This window comes from Neoarius graeffei, chromosome 16 (genome assembly GCF_027579695.1).
Source record: "Neoarius graeffei isolate fNeoGra1 chromosome 16, fNeoGra1.pri, whole genome shotgun sequence".
NCBI classification, from domain to species: domain Eukaryota; kingdom Metazoa; phylum Chordata; class Actinopteri; order Siluriformes; family Ariidae; genus Neoarius; species Neoarius graeffei.
In genome coordinates, this window is record NC_083584.1 from 46,295,113 (window position 1) to 46,323,006 (window position 27,894).

General features: G+C 42.9%; 1 protein-coding gene across 1 annotated transcript; it reads left to right on the plus strand.

Moving 5' to 3' along the window:
* Positions 1-19,921: 19,921 nt before the first annotated feature.
* On the plus strand, positions 19,922-27,565 carry lfng (LFNG O-fucosylpeptide 3-beta-N-acetylglucosaminyltransferase). Its single transcript, XM_060943079.1, has 8 exons — positions 19,922-20,449; positions 24,616-24,664; positions 24,940-25,042; positions 25,130-25,283; positions 25,370-25,455; positions 25,554-25,719; positions 25,803-25,888; positions 25,986-27,565. Exons 1-8 carry the CDS (start codon positions 20,012-20,014, stop codon positions 26,050-26,052), a joined length of 1,149 nt encoding a protein of 382 aa, XP_060799062.1. The 5' UTR covers positions 19,922-20,011; the 3' UTR covers positions 26,053-27,565.
* The last annotated feature ends 329 nt before the right edge of the window (positions 27,566-27,894 follow it).

Here is a 27,894-nt window from a genome sequence, read left to right on the forward strand (position 1 = left end):
TGTTTTTTGAACATGCCAATGTGGACACGATTTCCCCTGATGAGTTATGACTTCAGACACGATGCGTGTGTGGAGGTGTGGAGTCCGCGTGATATGTGCGTAAGATAGGCTTCTCATGTGTTTGGAGATCCGCGCTCCGAGACAAGCGCAAGCGCCCCCCCCCCAAGAGAAAAAAAGGGACCCCCCGAAAATATCGGCATAGTTCGAACACTGAGTGTAGGCACTGGGTGTAAACAACAAATAGTTTACAATGTCTGGGTAGCAAACAGATGGCAGAATTGGTGTCAGGTCCTCCTTATGTTTCCATTCTCCCTTGCCGTGAGTCTTATCATATGGATCAAACCCATCAATCACAGCCAGTTTCTCCACATACCGTGCTCTTTCTGCAGCTGGTAATGTACTCACATAACCAGAATTATCATCCATCGTGTCACTTTACTCTTGCTCATACTTTGTTTTATATTGTGAGTGCATGTACTTGGTCTTCCAATATGGCGCCTAACAAAATCTCGCGGCGCGGTGACGTCATGTGAAAGGGGTCTATACTCAAGTCATCCCGGACCTAAGACTCACCACTGGTTGCAGTTTAAAGTCATACCCAGGACTAGTGTTTAGTGACAATGAGTTGGAGTCTTCAGTGTTAATACTTATAGTTAACTGCAGATTTGATTACTTATTGTTTGTCTCTGGTGGGAAGAGGAATACATGGCTCAGTGTGTCATGTAAGCAGATGAATGATGGATGTAATTGCAGGAAGAGTGTTTATTTACAAAGAGCCAGGCAAACAGTTAAAAAATGCAAGACAAAGGCAGGGTTGTGAAATTGGCAATGGTCACATGAGGCACAAACAGAATGGTAGAGGCAAAGATGAAAGGCAGAGTCCAAACACACAAAACAAAGTCAAAACCAGAAAGGCAATATACAGATACAAGGCCTGGTAATGTCAGACATTAGGTATTTCACCAAGTCTGTATGTTTAGAGAGTCCTTTATAAGCATGCTGTGATTGTGCTCTAATCTGGACCAGGTGCATGGTAATTAGTTCTAATGGCGCTGCATACTCTGAACGTGTGTATAGATGTGACACAGTGATGTTTTCTTTGAAGACTCCAACTCATTGTCACTAAAGGCTGGGTTCATACAATGCAAAAGTTTGTAGAAAAAGAGTTCGTAATAGCAAGGTTGCAGTGTATTTGGTATTTACCAGTTGAAGGTTGAAAAGTATGAGTTATGAAACAAAGTAGCAACTGTTACCTTTAAATGAGTTATACTGTATTTACAAGTATTTGCTTTAGCTCTATTAACATACAGATATAGTTGCATTATTATTATTATTATTATTATTATTATTACCAGATAACCCAAATCATTTTAGATATTTTAGCAGTGTAAATATTAGGTTATGAATTTCATTGAGTACAACTAAGATTTTTAGGAAAAATTAGATTTGACAGCAATTTCCACCACTGCACACATGGCAACAATTTACCAAACTACCCCCCCCCCCCCCCCCCCCCCGGCTTTAATTTCCCTCATTTAAGCCATATTAAATAATATAAATACAGTAAAACATTTTTAATGTATAGGTAATATTTATTGTCTGCAGTAGAGAGTTAAATATACACTGCCTGGCCAAAAAAAAAAAAGAGGTCACACACTAATATTTCATTGGACCGTGTTTAGCTTTTATTACAGCATGCATTCACCATGGCCTTGTTTAGACAACCTTATGCTACATCACAACATTTGTTTCCATCCAGAGTTGCATTAATTTTTGGCTGAGATCTTGTATTGACAATGGGAGAGTTGAACCACTCTGTAAAGTCTTCTTCAGCACATCCCAAAGACTTTCATTGGGATTAAGGTCAGGACTCTGTGGTGGTTAATTAATGTGTGAAAATGATTCCTCATGCTTCCTGAATCACTCTTTCACAATTTAAGCCCAATGAATTCTGTCATTGTTGTCCGAGAATATGCCTGTGCAATCAAGAAAGAAAAAAACAATTGATGTGAGCCTGATCATTCAGTACATTCAGGTCATCAGCTGACTTCATTTTATTGCCCCATAATGTTGCTGAGCCTGGACCTGATGAACTGAAGCAACCCCAGATCATAACATTGCCTCCAGAGACTTGTACAGTGGCCACTAAGCATGATGGATGCGTTGCTTCATGTGCTTCCCTTCTTACCCAGACACACCCATCACTCAGAAATAGGGTAAATCTGGACTTATCAAACCACAGGACTTTTTTCCATTGCTCCAGAGTCCAATTTTTATGCTCCCTAGCAAACTGAAGCCTTTTCCTCCAATTAGTCTTACTAACAAGTGGTTTTCTTATGGCCACACAGCTGTTTAGTCCCAATCCTGTGAGTTCTCATTACATTGAGAGTGTGTAAATACTTTCACTATTAAACATAGCCGTTAGGTCTACTGTTGAACTTTTTACAATTCAATTTCACCAAGTGTTTAAGTGATCTCCAATCACAGTCAGTCAAAATTTTGTCCAACCACATTTCTTCCACGAAGTTGATGGTTCATCACTATCCTTCCAGGTTTTAATAATGCATTGGACAGTTCTTAACCCAATTCCAGTAATTTCAGGAATCTCCTTAGTTGTTTTCTTTGCTTGATGCAGGCCAATAATTTGACCTTCTGAAACACAGTAACATCTTTTCCATGACCACAGGATACGTCTTCCGACTTAGTTGTTTAAGAAATGAGAAGCTACTCACTGCATCAGTTCCAGTTAAAATAATTGTTTCCAGCTGAACTACATTAATCACTGCAATAATTACCCAATCAAAGACTTAACTATTTGCTTATTTAAATCCACACAGTGATTTATTATTATTATTATTATTATTATTATTATTATTAATTTATTTAGGCTAGGTAGTGTATAACACTGACTATACAGTTCACTATTTTGAGGAAGTAAATATACATCACTCACTGCAGTTAGCTAGCTATTTTGTTGCTAACACAAAACGAACATGGAGGCATCCATTGTTTTTCCCACTTTATAGCTTGAACACTGCAAAAAATGACATCTTAGCAAGTTAGAATATCTTGAATAGAGTTGAAACAATCTCGTATTTTCCTATTAGAAGAATACAAGACACCAACTCTGAAATTATTAAACCTATTTCTACATTGTAACTAACTTATTCCAAGATGTCTCGTCAAGTAAAATTATCTGTCCGTGCAAGATAATTTCACTAGTATTGTGGAATTTTCCCCTCAAATTCAGTTTTCTAATTTTTGCAGTGAAAATATGGAGGTTAAAATGACATCCTTCTAAGTTCGGACTTAGAACTTAGAACCCACTTCAGAGGTAAGACGAATACAGCATTATAAAAGGTTGAGGAGCAAGACCGACTATTTGAATATGAATAGTGACTTATCCCTTAATTGCAACTACATCAGGGTGTCCATGTAATGATCTCAGTAATGAGCATTCTCCTGTAGCCTCCTTGATGAGCTCTCTACATTCCTGAAAAGTCATTTCCCTCCATCAGGGCCATCCATCCTTCCAGTGTTGCTTAAACTTAATTAGTAGTGTCTCATTTTATTGGAACAAAGATGATTATTGCGCAAATGCATTAAGAATTAATATTTGATTATGTCCTGTCCAAATATTCAATTAGTTATTGGAAAGATTTCAATTGATAAAGTGAATTGATTGAATTGAATACATTGTGATGAATGTACAACCTTAATCTTGCTCACTTACACCTGTGTGTGTGTGTGAGTGTGTGAGAGAGAGAGAGAGAGAGAGAGAGAGAGAGAGAGAGTGCGCACAACACTTTTGATCCACAAAACGGATCTCGTTTACTGTTGCCATGCAGCTGCTGCTTCTAGAGGCCCATTGACATGCACTGAGCCATTTGAATGAGAATGTGGCTCTGATGAGAGAGCACTATAGTAGTGCTTTGGGTCTTAATGGGCTCCAGGCAGTGTAGAAGCATGGCTCAGTTTCCAGTGGCTCCCCCATTGTCCAACTCAGCAAGGTAGCTTCTAAGCACAAAAGGGACCGGTATAAGAAAGGCTTTCTGTGGGCTTTTGGGCCAATTCATCTGCAAACAGCCACTTTCTTGTCCAGGCTTCTCCACTCCCAGGCTCGAGAAACAAGGCCAAACAGCTATGTTCCTGTCAATAAAAGCATCTTTTTTTCCCCTCGACCTGAGAAGCAGCACCTGTGAACACACAGGGTTGATGAAATCTTTTTCTATGGCATCGCTGCACAAACAAGGCTGGGTAACACTTTCTATAGTTGTGATTATAGTTCACGACAAGCTGTTAACAATTCCAGCCACCCATTCTTTATCTATACTGCTTATCCATTAGGGTCACGATCCAAGCTGACTTTGAGCAAGAGGCAGGGTACACCCTGGGCAGGTCACCAATCTGCTGTGGGGCTAACACATGCCCCTTTTCCACCAAAGCAGTTCCAGGGCTGGTTCGGGGCCAGTGCTTAATTTGGAACCGGGTTTTCTGTTTCCACTGACAAAGAACTGGCTCTGGGGCCAGAAAAACTGGTTCCAGGCTAGCACCAACTCTCTGCTGGGCCAGAGGAAAGAACCGCTTACGTCAGCGGGGGGGCGGAGTTGTTAAGACCAACAACAATAACAAGACCGCGAAAGATCACCATTTTTAAGCGATGAGAAGCAGCAGCTGTACAAACGCGAAATCATCTATTATTATTGTTGTTGTTGTTGTTGCTGCTGCTTCTTCCGTGTTGTTTTTGCTTTAATATTCGCACCAAGGTTTATGCAAACGTAGCGACGTAACTGACGTATACAGCGACGTAATGACATGGCTCCACTTAGCACCGCGAGCTATGGAAAAGCAAACTGGTTCTCAGCTGGCTCGCAAGTTGAACGAGTTGTGAACCAGCACCAGCACTGGCCCCGAACCAGCCCTGGAACTGATTTGATGGAAAAGGGGTAACAGAGACAACCATTCACAGTCACATTTACACCTATGAGCAATTTAGAGTAGCCAGTTGTCTTGGGCTAATCCACATGTCTTTGGACTGTGGGAGGAAACCAGAGCACCTGGAGGAAACCTACACAGGCATGAGGAGAACATGCTCAGTCGACTGCAAGGTTCAAACCCAGAAACTTCTTGCTGTAAAGTGACAGTGCCAACCACTCCATCACCGTGCCACCCACTGGTAAAAAAAATCCCTTTTTATAAATTCCAATATACACATAATTCCAAAGAAATGTACAATCATGATAGAAAACAACAGAACAGTTAAAGGCCCTGCTCAAGGGACCAGCAGTGGCACATAGGACAATGCTAGGAGAAGAACAGATGATTTCCTGAGCAGCAGCCCAATGCCTTTATCACTCATCTCGGAAGTTTTTAGGCTACCCTTAAAATATCTGCTCCAGGTAAGGCTTGAACTCACAACCTCAGCATGGCTTCACTTGTACTGCTATATAAGTACTGCACACAAATCAACTGCACTACTGCTATGAGAGTTGATCGATATTATAATACCATGTGTTTATGTATGTGTTTAACCAGATTTCACAGTTTAATCAGAATTATGAGCACAGTTTTAATTATTTATGAATATAGTCTTCATAGGAAGTGTTACCCAACATTGCCTACGAAGCTACATCTACATTTACACATGGCATTTGGCAGATGCCCTTATCCAGAGTGACTTACAAAAGAGCATTGAAGTCTCTATCAATCAATACATCTCGATACTGGTTCACTAGGTCATGGACTGAGAATACTATCAGTCTAAAAATCTCTGTTAAGGAGGTAATATAGTAAGAAAAACACGCAGGCAACACTTTTTTTTGAAGCAAAGTGATAATTTAAGTACAGTACTTGAGGAAGAAGGAAGTCTTTAAACGTTGTTTGAAGACTGCCAGTCACTCGGCTGTTCAGATATCACGGGGAACTTCATCCCACCACCTTGGTGCCAGAACAGAGAAGAGTCTTAGCTACTGAAAATTTATCAAAAGGCATAAATGATTATTACATTACATAACGGAGTAAAGCTTAGTGGATGCTAGGCAACTTTCAAAAATCCAAGAATCATTGTATTCTTGCTCAAGCTGTAGTATTTGTGCAGAAAATGTTCCAGGAATATGAAGGAGAGATCAAGGAATTTCACATTGCACAACAAATTGGAGAACAAATATATTATTGTCATATACACCGTATTGTCGTGCACTGCTGTTCATGTTTTGTCTTACGTGCCTTACATATTTTATGGATGGTTGTAATGTTTACACAATTTGGAACCTTGTCATTAAGGATTTCACTGCAAAAACTGTACACTGTATCTGTGTATGTGACAAAAAAGGAATTTGAACTTGAACTAAATCTGCATCTATTATTTTATGTCTTTTTAAAAAAATATGTTTTAAAACACAGCCATTTTTTGGCAAGAGTAATTGCATGTGTTGTCTGTTCTGCATACTAGATGCTCATCTGAACTGCTGTTAAACAACTTGGTGTAATCTGACCACCACAGACTGGTCACCCAAGCATTACTGTATTGCTCCATAATCCATTGGATATGGTAGAAACAAAGCACAAGTCACAACTTCTGCAGCTGGCACCCTCACACACCCTGGGCTTCAAACATCTGCAATAAATGCTTATCAAGCCATCCACACTTCTCCAAAGCCAAAGCCATTTGGTATGCTAGTCTCTTCTACAAACCAAGACCAAATTTTCTGAACAGGCACATGCTAGGACACATGGTTTGGTGGTTATAAGTGCCCCACAAAGTGAAGAAGAGGCATCAATTTTGATGTTCTCTGGTCAAGTGTTTGTGAGCTTCATAAGAGAAGGCTATGTCTTATTCAACAGGGTCCTGTCAGAAGCAAATAGCCATATTTATTCTGCTCGAATGGCTGTGCTAGCACTGATAGGATTACAGGTCACAGCCGAAGTGAGAGCCAGGGGACCCTGCGGCCGCTCAGATGCCGCTTCATGTTCCTCTACTTGGGGCGCCACTTCAGAGGATGTTCCCCACAGGATTTATAACAAGGGGAAAAGTGTTCTGATCCAAAGACAAATAAATAAAGTACGTTGTTTTTTTTCATCTTGCTAAAGTGTACAGATACTTTTTCCATCAACTGGAATAAATTTGGGCCAGATGGGATGTAAATAGTCTCAGTGCAAACATGCTATTGTACACCAAAAAGTCATGCCTAGACTAGACATCAAGACATCTAGTCTGTGGGGAGACACTACTGTCTGGAATCAGTGTGCTGAATGGGAATTCTTTTCATGGTCATCCCATCAGTTTGGGTAAATATCTAATGGATAGAGACAAAGAAACAGAAGGATGGACATTTGAGTCTTCTGAGGTCTCAGCGTTCACTTGTTTAAAAATAGGAACACGGATGAATGCCTGAGCTGAAAGGTTTACCAATCTGTGGACTGGGCAATCCTTTGTAAAGATTATTCTCAAGGAATAAAGTGTGCAAATCACTTCATTTCAATAATTGTATATTTGCTAGCAAGTGGATAAAGTGGTTAGTACAAGTAAGAGCGAGTGAGTAAAACTGAATTTAATGATTACGCTTGAAAGCATGCTATGGTCAATTCACAAAGCATGAGCCAGACAATTGCAAGCAGATAAATATAAGATTTCAGATGGTTCACTATGTGAATTGGAGATATCTAAAAATCAAAGGCATGTACTGATCCCCAATGTACGATGAGATAATGGGAAACCGTGAAGACCTTGTCGTCTTATCCAGCTGGTCTGAGTTTAACTGGTATCTTCAAAAGCAGGGCACCAGCTGAATGGTCGGAGGGAAGAGAAAACAAAGATGAAAACATAAATAAGACCAGATGAAAGGAGGACATGCTCAGTTCATACTTGTAGTATGCTTTACCTCAGTCAATCTGCTCTAATTACCTCTTTTCTACCCTCTCTCTGTTTACAGACCATGGAAAGCATTTAATCAGGGCCAGTACCGAGTTCCTCTCTGTTTCTGAAACTGCTAAAAGATAAGATAAGATAAGATAAGATAAGATAAGATAAGATAAGATAAGATAAGATAAGATAAGATAAGATAAGATAAGATAAGATAAGATAAGATGTGAACCCCGTGTGTCAAGTACTCTAGCTAAAGCAGTTTGCATTTAAGAGAGCGTTTAAAACTAAAAACAAACAATAGCCATTCTAAAAGGGCTGACTACACTTTTATACATCATGCCGATTTAATAAATAGTGATAGTGTAATTATATCATCTCCAGCCCAAAGAGGACACACAAGCTTCCTGTACCAGCTTGGTGGGTGAGGTTGTGGCACTGGACATATTTATTAGCTCTCAGTCTCTTTCTCTCTTCCTCTGGGCATTCTTGTGGGGAAGTAGGTGGTACACAAGTGGGATCTTTCATCCCAAAGGAATTCAGTGGTAGCATAGTGAAAGAGGAAGGATCTGGGATGTGGTGGTGGTGGTTTGTGGGGAGGGGGGCTTCTTTGAGGAGAAGAAAAGCAGAATGAAATAAAGGAACTTTTTTGGAGGTGGCTGATAGGGTGGGTTTGGAGGACGTGAATACCGAGTCTGAGCAGAACCTTCACATTGTGCGGTTTCAGCGCCCCTTTTAACCACAACTATTGTTCCTAGAGTGTAAAGAAAGGGCCCTTGCTGAAGTGTCTGTGCAGCAAGGAGAGAAAAGGGCCAATGATCCAAGAGAAGCAGGGGCCAAGAGGACAACCCCTCTGCCTGGTTTCTCATACTTGTTTCCATGCACTTTTTTGTGGGCTGCATAAAAAGATGCTGTTTGTTGGTAGGTGACACTGAAAGGTTAAACCTAACCAGATAATTCTTTTCAGATGGTATGGTTAAAACATACTTTCATATTATGTACAGAAAGTAAATACATTCAAGTAAAATTCAACTCCAATATAGATGAAATTATAATACAATATCAGTTTTTTTAATCAACTGAATGGTGAAAATCTATCTGGTTAAAGTATGACAGAAGGATTCAAATTATTTCTTTAAAATATTCTTTAACTGTTTTTTTTCTTGCTTGCTTGGGCTCACAGTGGTGCCAAATTGGGGGCATTTTTATGGAACAACGTGTGTGTGTGTGTGTGTGTGTGTGTGTGTGTGTGTGTGTGTGTGTGTGTGTGTAGCAGTTTGCACAACTTGGTTTGTATGAAAAGTTACAAAAAAAATTACAAAAAAAATTGTGATGGCAAGTAAAACTTCAGGGCGGCACGGTGGTGTAGTGGTTAGCGCTGTCGCCTCACAGCAAGAAGGTCCTGGGTTCGAGCCCCAGGGCCGGCGAGGGCCTTTCTGTGTGGAGTTTGCATGTTCTCCCCGTGTCCGCGTGGGTTTCCTCCGGGTGCTCCGGTTTCCCCCACAGTCCAAAGACATGCAGGTTAGGTTAACTGGTGACTCTAAATTGACCGTAGGTGTGAATGTGAGTGTGAATGGTTGTCTGTGTCTATGTGTCAGCCCTGTGATGACCTGGCGACTTGTCCAGGGTGTACCCCGCCTTTCGCCCGTAGTCAGCTGGGATAGGCTCCAGCTTGCCTGCGACCCTGTAGAAGGATAAAGCAGCTAGAGATAATGAGATGAGAAGTAAAACTTCAGGTTATTTTTGTAACTTTTGTTAATATGTCTTGTAAAGCATCTAATACAAATCTAATTAATACAAATTACAAATCTAATAAATACAAATTAAATCTATCATAATGACGATTAGTATTACTACTACTACTACTGTTGCAATCATAAATGTAGATGGTGGCTACCAAACACTGGGCTTTTTTATAGCAGTGAACTGGCAGTTGTAGATTTTGACAGGAAACAGGCATTCCATCCCCGTGTTGGCTTGTGCCAACAGCAGCTGCTGCTGTGTGCAGTCTACAGAACTCATGCTTGGGGTCACTCAGTATCCCACTAACCCTATGGCCTCACTATTAAAGAAGCAAAGCCTTGAAGAGTCATGCAGAGCACAGCAATGTTTAGTCCAAAGCAAACAACAAAGGCCAAATCCAAATGAAACGTGATGCGACATAAATGCCACATTCCCTATAGCAAGCACTACGGATGCACGCAAGGGTGTAATGACCCCCATAAGGACAGCTGGAAAGAATCGGTAATGGCAGAGAATGGCTGTATTTGAATATTTGAATGGGCTGTGGTTGAGGAATGGTGGGAATTTGATTTGGAGCTTATGTATATCTATATAAACAGTTATATATATATATCATCTCATCTCATTATCTCTAGCCACTTTATCCTGTTCTACAGTGTCGCAGGCAAGCTGGAGCCTATCCCAGCTGACTACGGGTGAAAGGCGGGGTACACCCTGGACAAGTCGCCAGGTCATCACAGGGCTGACACATACAGTGCATTTACATGCACATCCAAATCGAGCTACTGTCAGTAATCGAGCTAAGGGTCCCAGCAGGGGTGCCAGAGAAATCCAATCCTACATGCACACAAGGAAATCAAGCTATTGTGTGAGGTACATTGTGCACCCGAGCCACAGGTGGCGCTACACGCCCCATTGTGTTGGTACACTTCTGGTTGTCATCATGAAGAAGAGCTATTCAAGAGTATAAACAAAGTTCTCTTTGTTCCTCCTGACCTCTTCTACTGCTCGCTACTACTACTGTTGTCATGCCGACCGAGGCTATTGTATTTCCCGCTTGTGGTCTCGTCATTCGTCACTTCTGGAAGGGGCAGTGCTGAAGTAAGTAGCTCGACTACGTAGCTCGATAGGGTTTACATGCACTAAGTAGCTCGGCTACAATCGCATAATCTAGGTCGCGTAGCTCGATTACGAGAAATCCAGTTCAGTTTGATTTCAGCCGAGCTAAGGTGTTTCCATGGCATTTAGAACTTCGATTTCAGTCGAGCTACAGCAGAAATTCGATTTTCTCTATGTGCATGTAAACGCACTGACAGACACAGACAACCATTCACACTCACACCTACGGTCAATTTAGAGTCACCAGTTAACCTAACCTGCATGTCTTTGGACTGTGGGGGAAACCGGAGCACCCGGAGGAAACCCACGCGGACACGGGGAGAACATGCAAACTTCGCACAGAAAGGCCCTCGCCGGCCACGGGGCTCAAACCCAGAACCTTCTTGCTCTGAGGCGACAGTGCTAACCACTACACCACCATGCCGCCCCTATACACACACAGTTGTGGTCAGAAGTTTACATACAGTGGCATGAATATCATCTTGGATATGAATGTCATGGCAATATTTGGGCTTTCAGTAATTTCTTTGAACTGTTCTTTTTCTGCGGCAGAGTGATTGTACAACATACATCTTTAATTTAAAAAAACCCACTAGAATTTGGTGCACAAGTTTTAAATTTTCTTTGTGTTTTCTAAAATCAACACAGGGTCAAAATTATACATACAGGGTCAAAAATTTACATACACTCATTTAGATTATTAATTCAGAGGTGCTGAAACTTCCAAAATGTCTCTTATCTTGCCAAGGCCGAGGTCTCTTATGCCGCTTTTCCACTACAAACGCGGCTGAGCCGTGCCGTGCCGAGTCGAGCTGAGTCGAGCTGAGCGGGGCTGTTGGAGTTGCATTTCGACTACAACCGCGCTGAACCGTGCTGGCTGGAAGTGGGTGGACACATTGGGTGGAGTTAGCGAAAGTGGGTGGACGTCATGTGATGTCGTTAAGCAGCGCAAACAGTGACATCAGTGACAGTGGCGGAACAAGTCAGAGCCGGGCCGGGGGCGGGGCAAATGACCGGGCCCTTTATTAAAGCTTATCATAACATCATTTTAGGCTACAAAATGTCCGCAACTGCGGTGTTTACCAATTTCAACACTACCGGGTGCAACTATGTTATTTAGTACATCAAGTCCTTCAAACGAACATGTAACTCAGAAACAAAAAACATTAGGATACTGTACATGGCTCATAATAAAACATCAATAGCCTATACTGCGCACATTATTTGAAGGGCATACGAATGAGCGCTCAGAGGTTGCAACGCTGACAGGAAGAGTCAGAAATAAAAGGAGGGCGGTGCAAACCTCACTGAATGCACTGTGTTTACCAATTTCAACACTCCGGGGTGCAACTATGTTAGTTTGTACATTAAGTCCTTCAAACGAACATGTAACTCAGAAACAAAAAAAAACATTAGGCGACATACTGTACATGGCTCATAATAAAACATCAATAGCCTACTGCGCGCATTATTTGAAGGGCATACGACGAGCCTTGCGCTCCGCGAACTCGTCCACGATGCTCTGTATGTCACTGATTCAGTGATTTTTTAAGCGGTAGTCTCACGACCCGAATAGTAAACAATAAACATGGAGGACATGGAGTCGTTAGTGTTGCTGGTCTCGGTGCTGTGGCTTGTTGTCACCGACAACGCCAACAGATACTGGCAAGAGCGTATAGATGAGGCGAGGCGCATAAGGCTTCAGAAATTCTCGTAATTCATAATTATTATTCTTCCGGGTTTGCGGTGTTTACAGATCCCAGCGCGCTCGCGGGGCGTGTGTGGGCATGTGAGGACACTCCTCCTCACCAATCAGTGCACAGGGGAGTGTCTGCTCACGCCCCCAACCTCAGTCGGCACGGTTTGGCTCGCTTCAGCCCCACTCCAAAACGGTGCGAGTTTTAGGGGCTAAGCAGGGCTGAAACGAGCTGAGTCGTGCTGGTTTTTGGTAGTCGAAACGCGAGCCGTGTCGGGCTGAAGTGAGCTGAAGCGAGCTGAAGTGAGCTGAAAAAGGGTAGTGGAAAAGGGCCATTAACTTCCTGTTAATGATCATGATTGACTACAGCTGGTAGCTTCTCTGTGCCTTCATAAAAAGAGTTTGTTTATAGCACTCATTGGATTGACCAACACAAAGTAAAATGGGAAAGTCCAAGGAGCTCAGTGCAGATCTGAGAAAGAGGATCGCAGATGTACTGTACACAACTCTAGAATGTCTCTTGGAGCCATTTCTAAACAACTGCAAATTCCAAGATCAGTTCAAACAACGGTATACAAGTTATTGTGAGGTGTAGTCATTTTGCCAAGCCACTTTGCTTAAGAAAACCCAAACTGTCACCTTTAGCTGAAAGGAAATTGGTTTGGATGGTCAGGAACAACCTGGGAACCACCATGGCACAACCCTGCCATGAACTGGAAACTGATGGATCACTGTCTACGGTACTGTTCAGTGAGTTTTACATCACCATAGACTAAGAGGCTGTTGTCCAAGAAATAACCCCCTGCTCCAAAATTGACACCTTCAAGCTTAACTAAAGTTTGAAGCTGACCATACAGACAAATAAAAAAGCCTTCTGGAGGAAAGCTGTATGGTCAGATGAGACAAAGATCGAGTTGTATGGCCACAGTGACCACCATGTACAGAGGGACACTGTACCAGCTGGTGATGGTAGGATCATCATGCTCTGGGGATGTTTTGCTGCCAGTGGAACTAGTTCATTGCACAAAGTGGATGGAATAATGAAGGAGGACTACCTCAGAATTCTTCAGCACAAACCATCAGAAGCTTGAACACGACTTGGGACTTACAACAGGACAATGAACCCAAACATGCATCAGAGTTGGTTGTGGAGGATAAAGCAGGCTAACATTAAGCTTAAAACAAGTCCTGACTTCAACCCTGTCGAAAATATATGGAGCGTGCTTATAAGTCGAGTCCATGCCAAGAAAAAAATAATAATAATAATTGAACTCTACCAATTCTACCATGAAGAGTTGTGAAATATCCAACCAGAGTTCTGCCAGAAGCTTGTTCATGGTAAACAAAAGTGTTTGGTCAAGGTGAATCTTAGGGCCCTGTCACACTACGACGTTCTCACCAGCGTTCGAGTAACGTGTTGCGAAACGCAGAGGAACGTCGAGAACGTTAGAAAAAAGTTACAAGAAAGTTAGACGAGCGTCGGCAAACGTTGGGGAACGTCAAGGGACGTCGGCGAACGCTGAGGGTGAAAAATAGTTTTGGGTGTGCACAAAAATTCAGGACGTTCTATCAAAACGCTACTTACACGTTAGAGGAACGTTACACGAAAGTTTGCGGGCGTTACTCGAACGTTACTCGAAAGTCAGGACGTTCCCTGGACGCTAGGCGGACGCCGGCCCATCAGGGTCGAGTGTCCAGCGCGTGCCTAGCGCTTGGGTAACGCTTGCCTAACGCCTGTGTAACGTCCATCGAACGTCTGTCCAGCGTGTCGCCAACGTTTTTCAGCGTTCGTCAGCGTTCGCCGAGCGTTCTTAACGCTCATGTAACGCTCTTTCAACATCTTTCTAACGTCTGTCAGCGTTCTGAATTTTTCCAGCGTCTGTGTAACGTCCAGAACATTACCTGGACGCAAGGCAGACGCTACCCAAATGCTATGATAACGCTATCAAAGCGCTGTGGACGCTATGAGAACGCTAGGTTTTGCTGCTATTTTGGACCACAAACGTCGCCTGACACTGAGGGAACGTTGGCTGAGCGTTACCCAAGCGTTACAAGAACGTTACAACATCGTTGACCTAGAAACTTAATTTGAAGAACGTCGACGTTCCCCGGCGTTTCTCAAATTTTTAAAAACGCAACCAAACGTCGAACAAAACGCTATAGTGTGACAGGGCCCTTACAAAGAGACATTTTACCCAAATATTAGGTGTGCTGTATGTATATTTTTGACCCTGTATGTATATTTTTGACCCCATGTTGATTTCAGAAAACCCAAAGAAAATTAAAACTTGTGCACCAAATTCTAGTGTTTTTTTAAAGATGTATGCTGTACATTCTGCCGCAGAAAAAGGACAGTTCAAAGAAATTACTGAAAGCCCAAATATTGCCATGACATTCATATCCAAGATGACATTCATGTCACTGTATGTAAATGTGAAACTTACCGACTCCCCCTTGGCGGGAGAGGAAGTCCACCACGACCATCTGCGCCCCCGGCCTGTGGATCACCTTGAAGTTAAAGGGCTGGAGTGCCAGATACCAACGGGTGATCCGCGCGTTGGCATCCTTCATGCGGTGGAGCCACTGGAGGGGCGTGTGGTCCGAACAGAGGGTGAAAGGGCATCCCAGCAGGTAGTAGCGGAGGGCGAGGACTGCCCACTTGATGGCTAGGCACTCCTTCTCTATTGTGCTGTAGTGCCCCTCATTTCCACTTAGAATCTGAACAAACCAGTGAAATGACAGTAGCAATTTGTGAAAAATGCTATAATAATAATTCTTGAAAAATAAAAAAAGAAACATTCTTCCCATCAAATACTTTTATTCCATATTTTGTTGCTTTTTTGTATTTTTTGGGGTCTTGTTTTCAAGTACAGTTCTGTTTTTGAGTATTTTGTCCTCGATTGGTTCAGCAATACGCTCCGCCATTTTGTTTTTCTCTACTCACGGTATCGGAGCTGATATCCTAGTAGCAGAGTAGCCAATCAGAGCGCACAATTGCTCGTATCCACCAACACCCATGCCACAGTGAAAGTCACAGAGACCACAATTTTATTTAAAATTTTTTTTTTTTGGAAGTGAACATTAACTGAAGCTCTTGATTTGTAAAAAAAAAAATCTGATGTAAAAAATCTGATGTAAAAAAAAATGAGACCACAATAAATAATTTCAAAACTTTTACCACCTGTAATGTGACCTGTACAATTCAATTGAAAAACAAACAAATGTGTTAGGGGGGAAAACATAAAAAATAAAAAATGTACAATAAGCTGGTTGCGTAAGTGTGCACACCCTTAAACTAATACTTTGTTGAAGCACCTTTTGATTTAATTACAGCATTCAGTCTTTTTGGGGCGGAGTCTATCAGCCTGCCACATCTAGACTTGGCAATATTTGCCCACTCTTCTTTGCAAAAGCGCTCCATATCTGTCAGATTGCGAGGGCATCTCTTGTGCACAGCCCTCTTCAGGTCACCTCACAGATTTTCAATTGGATTTAGGTCTGGGCTCTGGCTGGGCCATTCCAAAACTTTGTTTGGGGTCACTGTCATGCTGAAAGATGAAATTCCTCTTCATCTTCAGCTTTCTAGGAGACACCTGAAGGTTTTGGGCCAAAACTGACTGGTATTTAGAACTGTTCATAATTCCCTCCACCTTGACTAAAGCCCCTGTTCCAGCTGAAGAAAAACAACCCCAAAAACATGATGCTGCCACCACCATGCTTCACCGTGGGTATGGTGTTCTTTTGGTGATGTGCAGTGTTGTTTTTGCGCTAAACATACCTTTTGGAATTGTGGCCAAAAAGTTCAACCTTGGTTTCATCAGACCATAACACATTTTCCCACATGCTTTTGGGAAAGCTGATGTATTTGTTTGCAAAATTTAGCCGGGCCTGGATGTTTTTCTTTGAACCTACCTCATAGTCCAGACATATGGAGAATACGGGAGATTGTTGTCACATGTAGTACACAACCAGTACTTGCCAGAAATTCCTGCAGCTCCTTCAGTGTTGCTGTCGGCCTCTCGGCAGCCTCCCTGACCAGTTTTCGTCTTGTCTTTTCATCAATATGGAGGGACGTCCAGTTCTCGGTAATGTCACTGTTGTCCCATATTTTCTCCACTTCTTGATGACTGTCTTCACTGTGCTCCATGGTATATCTAATGCCGTGGAAATGTTTTTGTCCCCTTCTCCTGACTGATACCTTTCAACAATGAGATCCCTTTGATGCTTTGTAAGCTCTCTGTGAACCCTGGATTTTGCTGGAGGATGCAACGGAGTAAATGTCCGAACTTTATTTGGAGTTAATCAGAGTCATTTTAATTGATGGCAGGTGTGAACCCAAAAAGACTGAATGCTGTAATTAAATCAAAAGGTGCTTCAACAAAGTTTTAGTTTAAGGGTGTGCACACTTGTGCAACCAGCTAATTGTACGTTTTTTATTTTTTATGTTTTTCCCTGGGGCGGCACGGTGGTGTAGTGGTTAGCGCTGTCGCCTCACAGCAAGAAGGTCCTGGGTTCGAGCCCCGGGGCCGGCGAGGGCCTTTCTGTGTGGAGTTTGCATGTTCTCCCCGTGTCCGCGTGGGTTTCCTCCGGGTGCTCCGGTTTCCCCCACAGTCCAAAGACATGCAGGTTAGGTTAACTGGTGACTCTAAATTGACCGTGAATGGTTGTCTGTGTCTATGTGTCAGCCCTGTGATGTCCTGGCGACTTGTCCAGGGTGTACCCTGCCTTTCGCCCATAGTCAGCTGGGATAGGCTCCAGCTTGCCTGCGACCCTGTAGAAGGATAAAGCGGCTAGAGATAATGAGATGAATGAGATGTTTTTCCCCCGAACAGATTTGTTTGTTTTTCAGTTGAATTGTACAGGTCACATTACAGGTGGGAAAAGTTTTGAAATTATTTATTATGGTCTCATTTTTTTTTTTACATCAGAAAAACCTATCATTTTAACAGGGTGTGTACACTTTTTATATCCACTGTATGAATTAAATCAAATAACTTTTGATATGAGATAAGATAGGCCTACATGACAGGTGCAGAGACACCTCCTGACATGGGGTCTCGTTCCTGAAATTTATTCTGGAATATATTCATTCCAGAAATGTAGTATTCATGAAAATCAGTTTGTTGGGAAAAATGTATCCTGTGAGAGCTCATGAGTTTCGGTAAATATACATTGTGTATAAAATGAGACTTCCTATCAATCAGGCACAAGTTATTGTAACTTTATACACAGATGATGTCAAGTAAAAAATGCTCATGTATATCAATTACACACATCAGTCTAATGAAAATTCATTCCTGAAACTCTTAATGGCTTGAAAGAAAGCAGATCAAAACAAAATAATCAATGAAAAAATCAACTAAGACTACATGTTCAGTCACATCAAAAGAAATGGCACCCTTTAAAAGGATGAAGCACTAAGGCCTTCCTTGGTATACTTTTTGCAGAGACAATGTTCATGCAGCTTTGCAAACTAAAAGACATAAATGCCAATTAAACAAATAACCACTCAGCTCTCCATGAGCCTTTAATGGAGTTTTGTGGCCATCATTAAATGGAAATAAGCTACTATTACATCAACTTTACAGGTGATTGTCATTTATCAGCATGTGTAAGTGAGTATGAAGAAAATCAGCATTACCGAAACCATTATAATCTTTTAGTTCAGCTTGGTCTATGAAAACATTTACACACAACTTAACAAAAAGATAAATGAGGGCCATTGTGCACATAGGCGGTGCACGCACAGAGCAATAAATTGTTGAAATGAAACACCTATAGGCGCACTTTATAGCCAGCCGTCAACTGGAAGCCAGGGTCCTCGTCACAGAGATTCATTTCAAAAAAGATCTTATCACCCAGAGGACCTGTCTTCTTATCTTTCATTTTATTGAGTATAACCTGGGTATGTTTTTGATCCTTCTAACAAACATGAATTTTATTAGCAGACTGATATTGTGCAATAGACTGTAAGCGTAATCTAACTGACAAAATACATTCAAGTGGTGTTGGTGATCCAACAAATAGACATTGTTCAGCACTAAATACAAATATATAGTGGGGTCCAAAAGTCTGAGCCCACACTAAAGTCTGGGATTTTTTTTTTCATTTAAAATTGGAAGAAAAACCAAAATGTTTGAAAATGTTGAAATATTTTAAAACAAAGAAATTTTCAATATCTTGAATATTTTATATTCAAGATTCTGCACTGGGCGGTACGGTGGTGTAGTGGTTAGCGCTGTCACCTCACAGCAAGAAGGTCCGGGTTTGAGCCCCGTGGCTGGCGAGGGCCTTTCTGCGCAGAGTTTGCATGTTGTTCGCGTGGGTTTCCTCTGGGTACTCCGGTTTCCCCCACAGTCCAAAGTCATGCAGGTTAGGTTAACTGGTGACTCTAAATTGACCGTAGGTGTGAGTGTGAGTGTGAATGGTTGTCTGTGTCTATGTGTCAGCTCTGTAATGACCTGGCGACTTGTCCAGGGTGTACCCCGCCTTTCGCCCGTAGTCAGCTAGGATAGGCTCCAGCTTGCCTGCGACCCTGTAGAACAGGATAAAGCGGCTACAGATAATGAGATGAGATGAGAAAAATGGAAACATGAACAAGAAACACATTACTCGGACACAAAATCCCTCCCCACACCATAGGGCGGTGCCAATCTCCATTTCCTTAGCCCTCGGCCTCTCATCTATTACATAGCTAGGGTTACAGTGGGGGGCTAGTCCTCTGGTAACCGCGAGAGTTTGACTACCTGCTCACATCTGTAGACACAGACAACCATTCACACTCACGGTCAATTTAGAGTCACCAGTTAGCCTAACCTGCATGTCTTTGGACTGTGGGGGAAACCGGAGCACCCGGAGGAAACCCACGCGGATATGGGGAGAACATGCAAACTCCGCACAGAAAGGCCCTCATCGGCCACGGGGCTCGAACCCGGACCTTCTTGCTGTGAGGCGACAGTGCTAACCACTACACCACTGTGCCACCTCCAGTTTTCTCCTAATTAAAAAAGAAAGTATACACAAGCTACATAAAAGGTTTTTGTTTTTGTTTTTTTTAAATACAGAATGTTTGAAATCTCTTACCATAGTCTAAGTGATTTGGATTTTGGGGTGAAAATAAAAAGCTGTAATGAGTCCAGTGAATAAATATGAACATAGCATACACTATATATATAACAATTATATTTAGATTATAATAACAGGCTAAAATTAGTATACATTTGTATAGATTTATATGTCATAAATAAACTGTTTTTGAGTCTCTGCAGAAGGTTGTAGTTCTTTTAGTGGGGTTTATTTGCCCCCAGTTGCCCGTGTGTGTGTGTGTGTGCGTGTGTGTGTGGGCGGGTGTCGTTACAGAGTCCTTCCACTGCCAAGCACCCGCGGTACTTCCCGCTCCACATCCGCTGTAGCCCCGCCCCCCATGTGGGCGTGGCTTACTTCACGGCCAGCTTATAAAAGACCCCCTTGAGCGCATCCTCGAGTTTTTCCCTGAGTGTGTTAATAAGGAGGCCAGGTTTCTATAAACCCCACAGAGTGTTATGCGGTGGTCGTCGTGGACGAGTGTAGCTTCGTTTTAGAGTTCCATCGCCATGTTAAAGAATTCCAGCAGGAAAAGCGCGCTCTCTGCAGCTGGAGCAGCTGTCACCTGCGCGGCGCTGCTCGTGCTGCTCGTTCAGCAGCGCAGGAGCGCGCACGGGGACGCGCACGGCGACGCGGAGGTGGGGATGCGCTCTCTGCAAAGTGTGGCAGAGGTGGATGTGGATGGAGGCGTGCAGCAGAGCGATCAAGAAGCGCAGGACGGAAGAAAGAAAGGATTTTCCGCCTATTTTTCCAAACTGACGCGGACCAGGAGAGAGGCGGAGAAAGCCAGCATCGGAGCGGCGGCGGGTTCGAGCGCACCATCCAGCGCGCCTGCAGAGGAGCTGCGCCCTCATGACCTCTTCATTGCCGTCAAGACCACCAAGAAGTTCCACCAGCCTCGGCTTGAGCTGCTTCTGGAAACCTGGATTTCAAGAAACGTGCAGCAGGTGAGCCTTGTCTTAAACTCTCTATTTCTAGTCTGTAAGTTGTCTAATAAGTTTTCTCTTAACCCTTTATCTGAAGAGTCTTTAATTTGTCTTGGTGATGTCATATGCATCCATCATCTTTGGCACTTCTGCCTCATCCAGTACCCTGTGAAACATCTTTATGCTTGAATTTGCATTATAAAATTTCTAGTGTTCCCTGATTCAGGAGATTTTTTTTTCCTGCCTGGATCAGAACCTTTGAGAAACAAATACATAGAACTCTATTCCCTCTTCTTGTGCTGTTACCTCTATTCTACTACTACTACTACTACTACAACACCCCCTCCCCCTAAAAAAATTGTTCATAGTTGTCCCTGTGAACACACAAGGCCGGAGGATGCATCATGGCTCTAGCCCCTGGGCTGTCCCCTTTTCCAGCGCTAACAAAGCGTCTTTCTGAAGGGCAAAGAAAAGCTTTCCCAGGCCTTTCCTTTCCACTCTCCATGGGAACCAAGCAGCCAAGACAGTGGCTGGATCAGGAAAGCCTGAACAGTGGGGGAAAACCAGTGTTTCATTAAGACAAAGGCTCAGAATCTATAGAAAAGTTTCATGGATCTGAGGAGCATGCCGAATGACGCACAGTGTGAAAACGTGGTTCTGAGAAATGAGTCTCTTTTATAGTGAGCCACAAAAGCTCTCTTGGCACATTTGGCAGGATCAAACCATGAACAGTCAAAGTGATTTTATCCACCACTGAGAGTAGTCATGCATACTTCAGCAAAAGTCAGCTTAATTCGCTTCACACGCTGTCGAAATGTGCGTCCTTCCCTGGTTCTTTTAAGATCTGTTTCCAAGCTTGAGAGCTTGGATCAGTCATTTGAATATGGCTGGGCAACGGAAATATTCATTCTTATTCTTTTACACTTTCAGCCTCATTCTTCATCTCGCTCAGAGCAGAGTGTTTCTAGGTTTCCAAGAGCATCAAAGTACAGGCAGATTAGGCTCCCTGGGCTAGCAAGTTTGCTTTGTTGTGCTGAATAAGAGCACATAGGAGTTCAGATAGAAGTCTAGCTCAGATTTTTCATGCATTCATATCCCATGCGTGTCTAGAGGAAGTTAAGGCTCAGGTCAGTGAAGTGGCTTCCAAAGTGAGTCTCGGTTCCCATCGATTCTGTTGAGTACAGTGGGTGATGCAAGTTGGCAGCAGGGAGAGTTAACAGAAGGCTCCTAATGTGGACAGCTGCTAGAGAGTGCTGCGGTCATGAAAGACCAAAACAAACCCAAATACAAGTGGGAGTTCCTAGAGAATGGGTGCCAGGTGGCCTGGCCTCAGAGAACAATAGACTGAGCACTAATGAATCCTCACTTTCCCAGTGTATACATATGGGTGTTCGTATTAAGGTCATTTCAGTGTTGGACCCCGCAACACCTCAGCATGTGAAATCCCAGTAATTGTCATCTGAACTGTTCAGGGATTAGCCCAAGGTCTTTTCCAACAACAATGGACAGCCAGAGCCAAACAAACGTTTAGAGGGTAGGAACCATGCATTGTTTGAAGTGTAGCATGGGAACTACATGGCATATGCCAGGGGAGACTACCAGCTTGAAAAGCATGATGAACAGGACCATGTGGGCCCGTGACTGTATCCTGAGACACATCTCTGGTCACATTGTCACGCTTTGTGCACTCCTGTATGGATAATGAGCAGCTCACACTGCAGCACTGTTTACATGTCAATAATGCACATAGATCCAGTCAAGTTTTAAATGTTGATACTGTCCCTGTGAATGTTCCAGGCTGGCTGGGAACCAGAACTTTTTATTTGTCTCACCTGTCCTTGCTAACAAAGGTCAGATTTTAGAAATCAGACCTCAGTTGTTGGTGAATAATAAGAAAAGCTTTCGCATCATTTATTGTTTAGGTAGAATACAAAGCCCGATCACTTCTTTCCTTCTTTTTTTAAATCTCAGTGGGATAGATAATACATGGCAATAATTTTGATAAGACTGGTCCTCAGAATAGTGTTATTCTTTTCAGTCTGATCCGCTGCTGCTAAGATTGTTTCAGAGCACAGCTCCTGGTTTCCGGTGTTTCTTTAAGTTTCCCCCTGGAACAATGGAGCTTCCCTCAGCAAGTGAACTGTACAACAATAGAAGTTTGCCTGTACTATACTATCCGGTGTCCAGTTACACGCACTAAATTATACCTTTAACACAAAAAGCTACCTTGACCACATATTGTGCATGTGTCATTTTTTTCAGGTAGTGATATTGGTCCATTTCTCATTTTCCTGTTCAATTGTTTGAAATAAAGGGAAGGGGTGGTATTAGTCTGTGGTTCACCCTGGCACAGACAGGAAAGCAGTCTGTGCGGGTGGCTAATGGAGGGAGGAGCGCCTATTTGTTTCCTTCCCGGGGAGCTGGAGACAGTCAGCCAGGCTCCGTGCTCTCTCTATTCAAAGCCAGCTCTGGATATAGAGAGGGCCTCGTCGGACTCCCCAGATTTTAGTTTGAATCCATATACAACCCCGGAACCATCACCCCTCCCCCATTTAAAAAAAAAAAAACCTTGAATAATGTGTAAAATAATATTCCAAAGTTGAGTCTGCATCTGTACCCGAGAAAACAAGCAGCTATGAATCATCACTTGGTGTCTGACATAAAACCTCACTGATAATTGGATGGTTCGGTTAAAAAGAGAAGCTGAAAACAAAGCGCTTATGACAGAGAAACTGCTTTTTAGTTAACCACTGCAGCTGTATGCAAATGCAGCCGAACATATTTCTAGCTTCCTAAGCGAGGGCTTTAGTCATCTTGAAAACACTCCGCATTGTTCAGTGAGGGTCGGCGAAAGGGAGGTGTGGGTGTTGATGGAAGTGAATTAGGGCTAAATGGCCACACAAGACAGGGGCTCACACATACTAATCAGCTCTGAAGTTTCTATTCTGTTTTCTTGGCTGTCTTTTAGTAGCCAGTGCTGCAGCTGCTTGTGTGATTAGCCTGGCTTTTCAGAGGAACTGAGCGCAAACAGCCGTGGCCTCTGATCCTTCAGCAGCCAGCCCTCGCTGTACAAACAGAGGCAGTGGGCACTGGTCTCCAGCATCTCACGCTGAACATCTGCTCAAAGTTTGCTCTGCAAACCATTCAAACACACCATGACAGCACCCAAGGTTAAAAGAAAATAAAAGCTACAGCAGAAAGATGTGTGTGCGCGTGTAGAGCAGGACGTTTGACAAAAAGATGCCTTCTGGCATGAGTTCAGGCTGGTTTTGACAAACTGAACACAAAGGCCAAGCAACAGTGGAGTCAATTAGGCTACAGTTAGAGCATGTGTGTGTGTTGAGGAGGCCATGGCCAGGCAGGCTTGTTCTGACACGTGGCTGTGATAAAGCAGCAGGTGGCAGGTGTTGACTCACCTGAGCGGCAATGTAAACAGGTTAACGGTGGACGCTCTTTCATCAGGCTGTGTGAGGAGTGTGTCAGCGAGGCGCCTTTAGAGGCGGCCTTCCTGCCGCTGCCGAGCACCTGCTCTGTCTTATCCGCCACAAAGAGTGTCTAATCCAGCCTTTCTCCTCCCTCCCACCATCCTCTCCTAGAAAGGGGGCAGGATCGCACCTCACTCTGACCGCATTGCGGCTGCATGCATAATGGTTTCTATCTTGACCTGGGAATGAAACTTTCTATCACTCTTCTTTTCAGCTTGCATGATCTGATCTATGGATTCGTTTCACATGTGCAGCCTCTTAGAGAATTGTATGCTATTTAGATGTGTGAAGTGGAAAAAGAAGGGTCTGAGGAGGATAGAGGAGAAATTGGGGGGCTATGATGGGTGTGTAAAATGGGGTGGGGGTGGAAGGGGGGTTATGGGGGGGGCGGGGGGGTAGTCTGCTATCCTCTTTGTTCTGTCTCTGGGATACTTTGGGGATCCGGAGCAGTTGCCATGGAGAGCTTAAAAAGCAGCAACAAGGCCGCTTTTATGCAGTGGGGTAGAGCTTGGCTTGTTTAACCGACAAAGTTTTCCATGGTTTAAACCAGACAATGACTCCCAATCAGCCTGTATGAAATAAATAGCATACAAAGCCACATTTAGACCAAGCCAGTTCCTGTTGTGTTATCTTTGTTGATTCCATGATGGACAACAGCAAAAAAAAAAAGAGCTGACTGCTTTATGTTCTTTGTTTCCACAGACATACATCTTCACAGATGGTGAGGACGAGGAGCTGAAGAAGAAAATGGGTGAGTACAGTCTTGATGTGAACGCCATGACCCTAGTGAGGGCAGGCATTCCTGGTTGTTGAAAGTTGGAATCAGTTGAAAGCAGCCATATAATCCCCATGAACATCTTGCTCTGAGCTCCAGGCCAAGTGGTATCAAGAGTTATGCAGAGACGCCTGATCGCTCTTTGTCTCAAGTGATGCGCATTAGTCAAGCGATAGGACTTGTGCGAACTGATGAATGGTATGAGGTAGTATTGTGTGCACTGACCTAGATCTGCCCTCTCCTCCATGCAGGAAACCATGTCATCAACACCAACTGCTCTTCTGCTCACAGTCGCCAGGCTCTGTCCTGCAAGATGGCTGTGGAGTATGACAAGTTTATCGAATCGGGGAAAAAGTAAGTGTGGCAATGTTTTCGACACACCTGTCAATCTGGCAGACTTCTCTGTGCCTTTAGTAACATTGCTCTCTTCTTTCTCTTCAGGTGGTTCTGCCATGTGGATGATGACAACTATGTGAATGTCAGGATGCTTGTCAAACTGCTCTCTCAATACCCTCACACTCAGGATTTATACATTGGCAAACCCAGCCTGGACAGGCCCATTGAAGCTACAGAGAGACTCGGAGACAACAAGATGGTAAGTAGCTAAAGACATGTTGGGAAAAACAACCGTTTTGTTTGATGTGAAGCCAAAGTTTGCTCAAACTGGGCCTTTCTTCTCAGCGACCTGTTAACTTCTGGTTTGCCACTGGAGGAGCTGGTTTCTGCATCAGCCGTGGTCTGGCTCTGAAAATGAGTCCGTGGGCAAGGTATAATAAATAATATCTTTAGGGTTTGCATTCATGTGCACACATTTAAGCTTTGTTTTTATAAAAACAGCCATACGTTGACCTGTTTCTTTTTCTAGTGGTGGCCATTTCATGAACACCGCAGAGAAGATCCGTCTCCCTGACGACTGCACCATTGGCTACATCATCGAGTCAGTTCTAGGGGTTCCACTGACGCGCAGCAACCTGTTCCACTCCCATCTGGAGAACCTGCAACAGGTGTCCCGATCAGAAGTACACAAACAGGTGTGTTTTGAGACTTTTGAAATTTAAGCATAATGACCTCTAGTTGCACGGTTATAGATTCAGTTCTTATTTCTCGGTTTCAGATTACACTGAGTTACGGTATGTTTGAAAACAAGAGGAATATCATCAACATGAAAGGAGTTTTCCCGGTCGAGGAGGACCCGTCCAGGTAACAGTCCTTCCTTTATATGTTGCATAAAGGAGGCGCTTGGCACAATTTCATTATGTACAGGTTGAATTCAAATTCACTTGCGTCTCTGTTGCAGGTTTAAGTCTGCGCACTGTCTGCTCTATCCAGATACTCCGTGGTGTCCTCCTCAGGTTGCCTATTAAGGCAACCAGCTCCCATCTTGTATCCTCGTCCCGACTGTGCCTCAGTATCTGAAAGGCGCTAGGGACTAGTGTGGTATTGGCCCATGTGGCTGCTTTGTTTGACATTGGAGTGCAACGCGGCTTCTCGTGTTTTTGTTTTTATTTCAGTAGGCTGCTGTGCGGCCTGCCTTTGGACACTTCCTTCCTGCCTGGTGCGTGAGCTTCCTGTCTGTGTACCAAGCAGTGGGGCTTAGGGGAGCATCAAGAAAAAAAGCTTTCAGCACCAAGTTTTTCACAGGCAATTGGCTGTGCTTGCGTCCTTCATATTGCTTGTATTAATTGCAATTCTCATAGAATGTGTTTGGTTTTTTTATAATGTCTATATGCTTTTCTTTCTGCTGGCTTTACATGCTTAGAACATGAACATAAATCTTTATTTTTTCCCTTATTCCAAATGCAATTCAGGATTTTTACTTCGGGTCTGAGGTGATGAGCCTGAAAGAGATTTATTTATATATGAGTGCTTTAAGTTGTAAAGGACTCCGGATATCATGATTAGATGAAGGCTAATTCCGCTGTTAGTTTCATTTTCAGTTTCAGTGTTATACTATTGTTATTACCTTTGTATAAAATGATGAGATGATGATAATTTATTATACTTTGTGCTGGCAAAAGGCAATTTCCGTATGTGCCGTCAGATTGTTTGAATCTGTAGTACATTAGGATGAAGCACTTTTCTCCCCTACTGTTCTGAAAATGATTGACTGGCCTTAAAGCTGTGCGATGTAACATAAGCCCTTTTTTTTTTTTTAAATGCTTATTTCTAATGCCATTACTTGCATTCAAACAATCTTGGCATATATATATTTTTTTATGAGAATGTGATGTATCTTGATTTGTTGACTTTATTCTGAGATATTTCATGGAAACTTGCACAGTTTGGTTGAATGAACTGCTCATTGCTCTTGTAAAGTGTTTCTTGCAAATGTTTCATTGTGAGTAGACCAGACCTGCCAGCATGACCATGGCCTTTTATTTTATTACGCCTCAATTCCATTATGCATGGGAGTTAAAATCTATAGCATGTTTGAGTATTACATGTACTTGATCTCCTCAACTGGCCTGCTCCACATTCCTGATTTGACCTGTGGGTTATTTAGGGGTCTCTACTCGTGAAATCATATAGCAGTCATGTTAAAACTTTATATGAGCAATGGCAGTGTGTCAGTTTTTTTTGTTATTTTTTATTTCCAATGACCCACATTGGGTAGACGGTCATTTTAAAGCAGTATTTTATTTACTGTGCCATGTTAAAAGAATTGTACATAATTGTTTAGATATGCCTTTTTTTGTATTGCTTAGAATTGTGCTAATGGCTGTAATTTATCCTCCAGTATCTGGATTGTCCAGTTGTTCAAATGCCTTCCTCTCAGGGATTAACGTCCTGATGGAGTTACTGTGGACTCCACTGTGGTAACTGTGCATTAGCTTTTGAATAAAACAGCATACCCGCTGAGAAACTATCATAACCTAACATCTGTCTGTGTTTTACCTTTCCTCTCGTTTCACACTCGATGCATATTTAAACACGGTCTCACTGAAACAGGAAGTGAACCTGCCTCTCTGGACTGAGTAAAGAAAACATTGAAGTGTAACCCTGTATGGATCAGCATCGACAATGTTAGTGCTGTAAGCTGTTGGAGGTTGGGGAGAAAAAGCAATGCCGTTCTGCTTGTGGCCACTGTTTAAATGCACAGGGTTGACCTGGATGTCTTTATGCACTTTTTGTACATGTCCAGCAAAAGAAAGCTATATAAAATTACAACTAAACATGGTATAATTATTGAGATGTGGCCTAGAAAG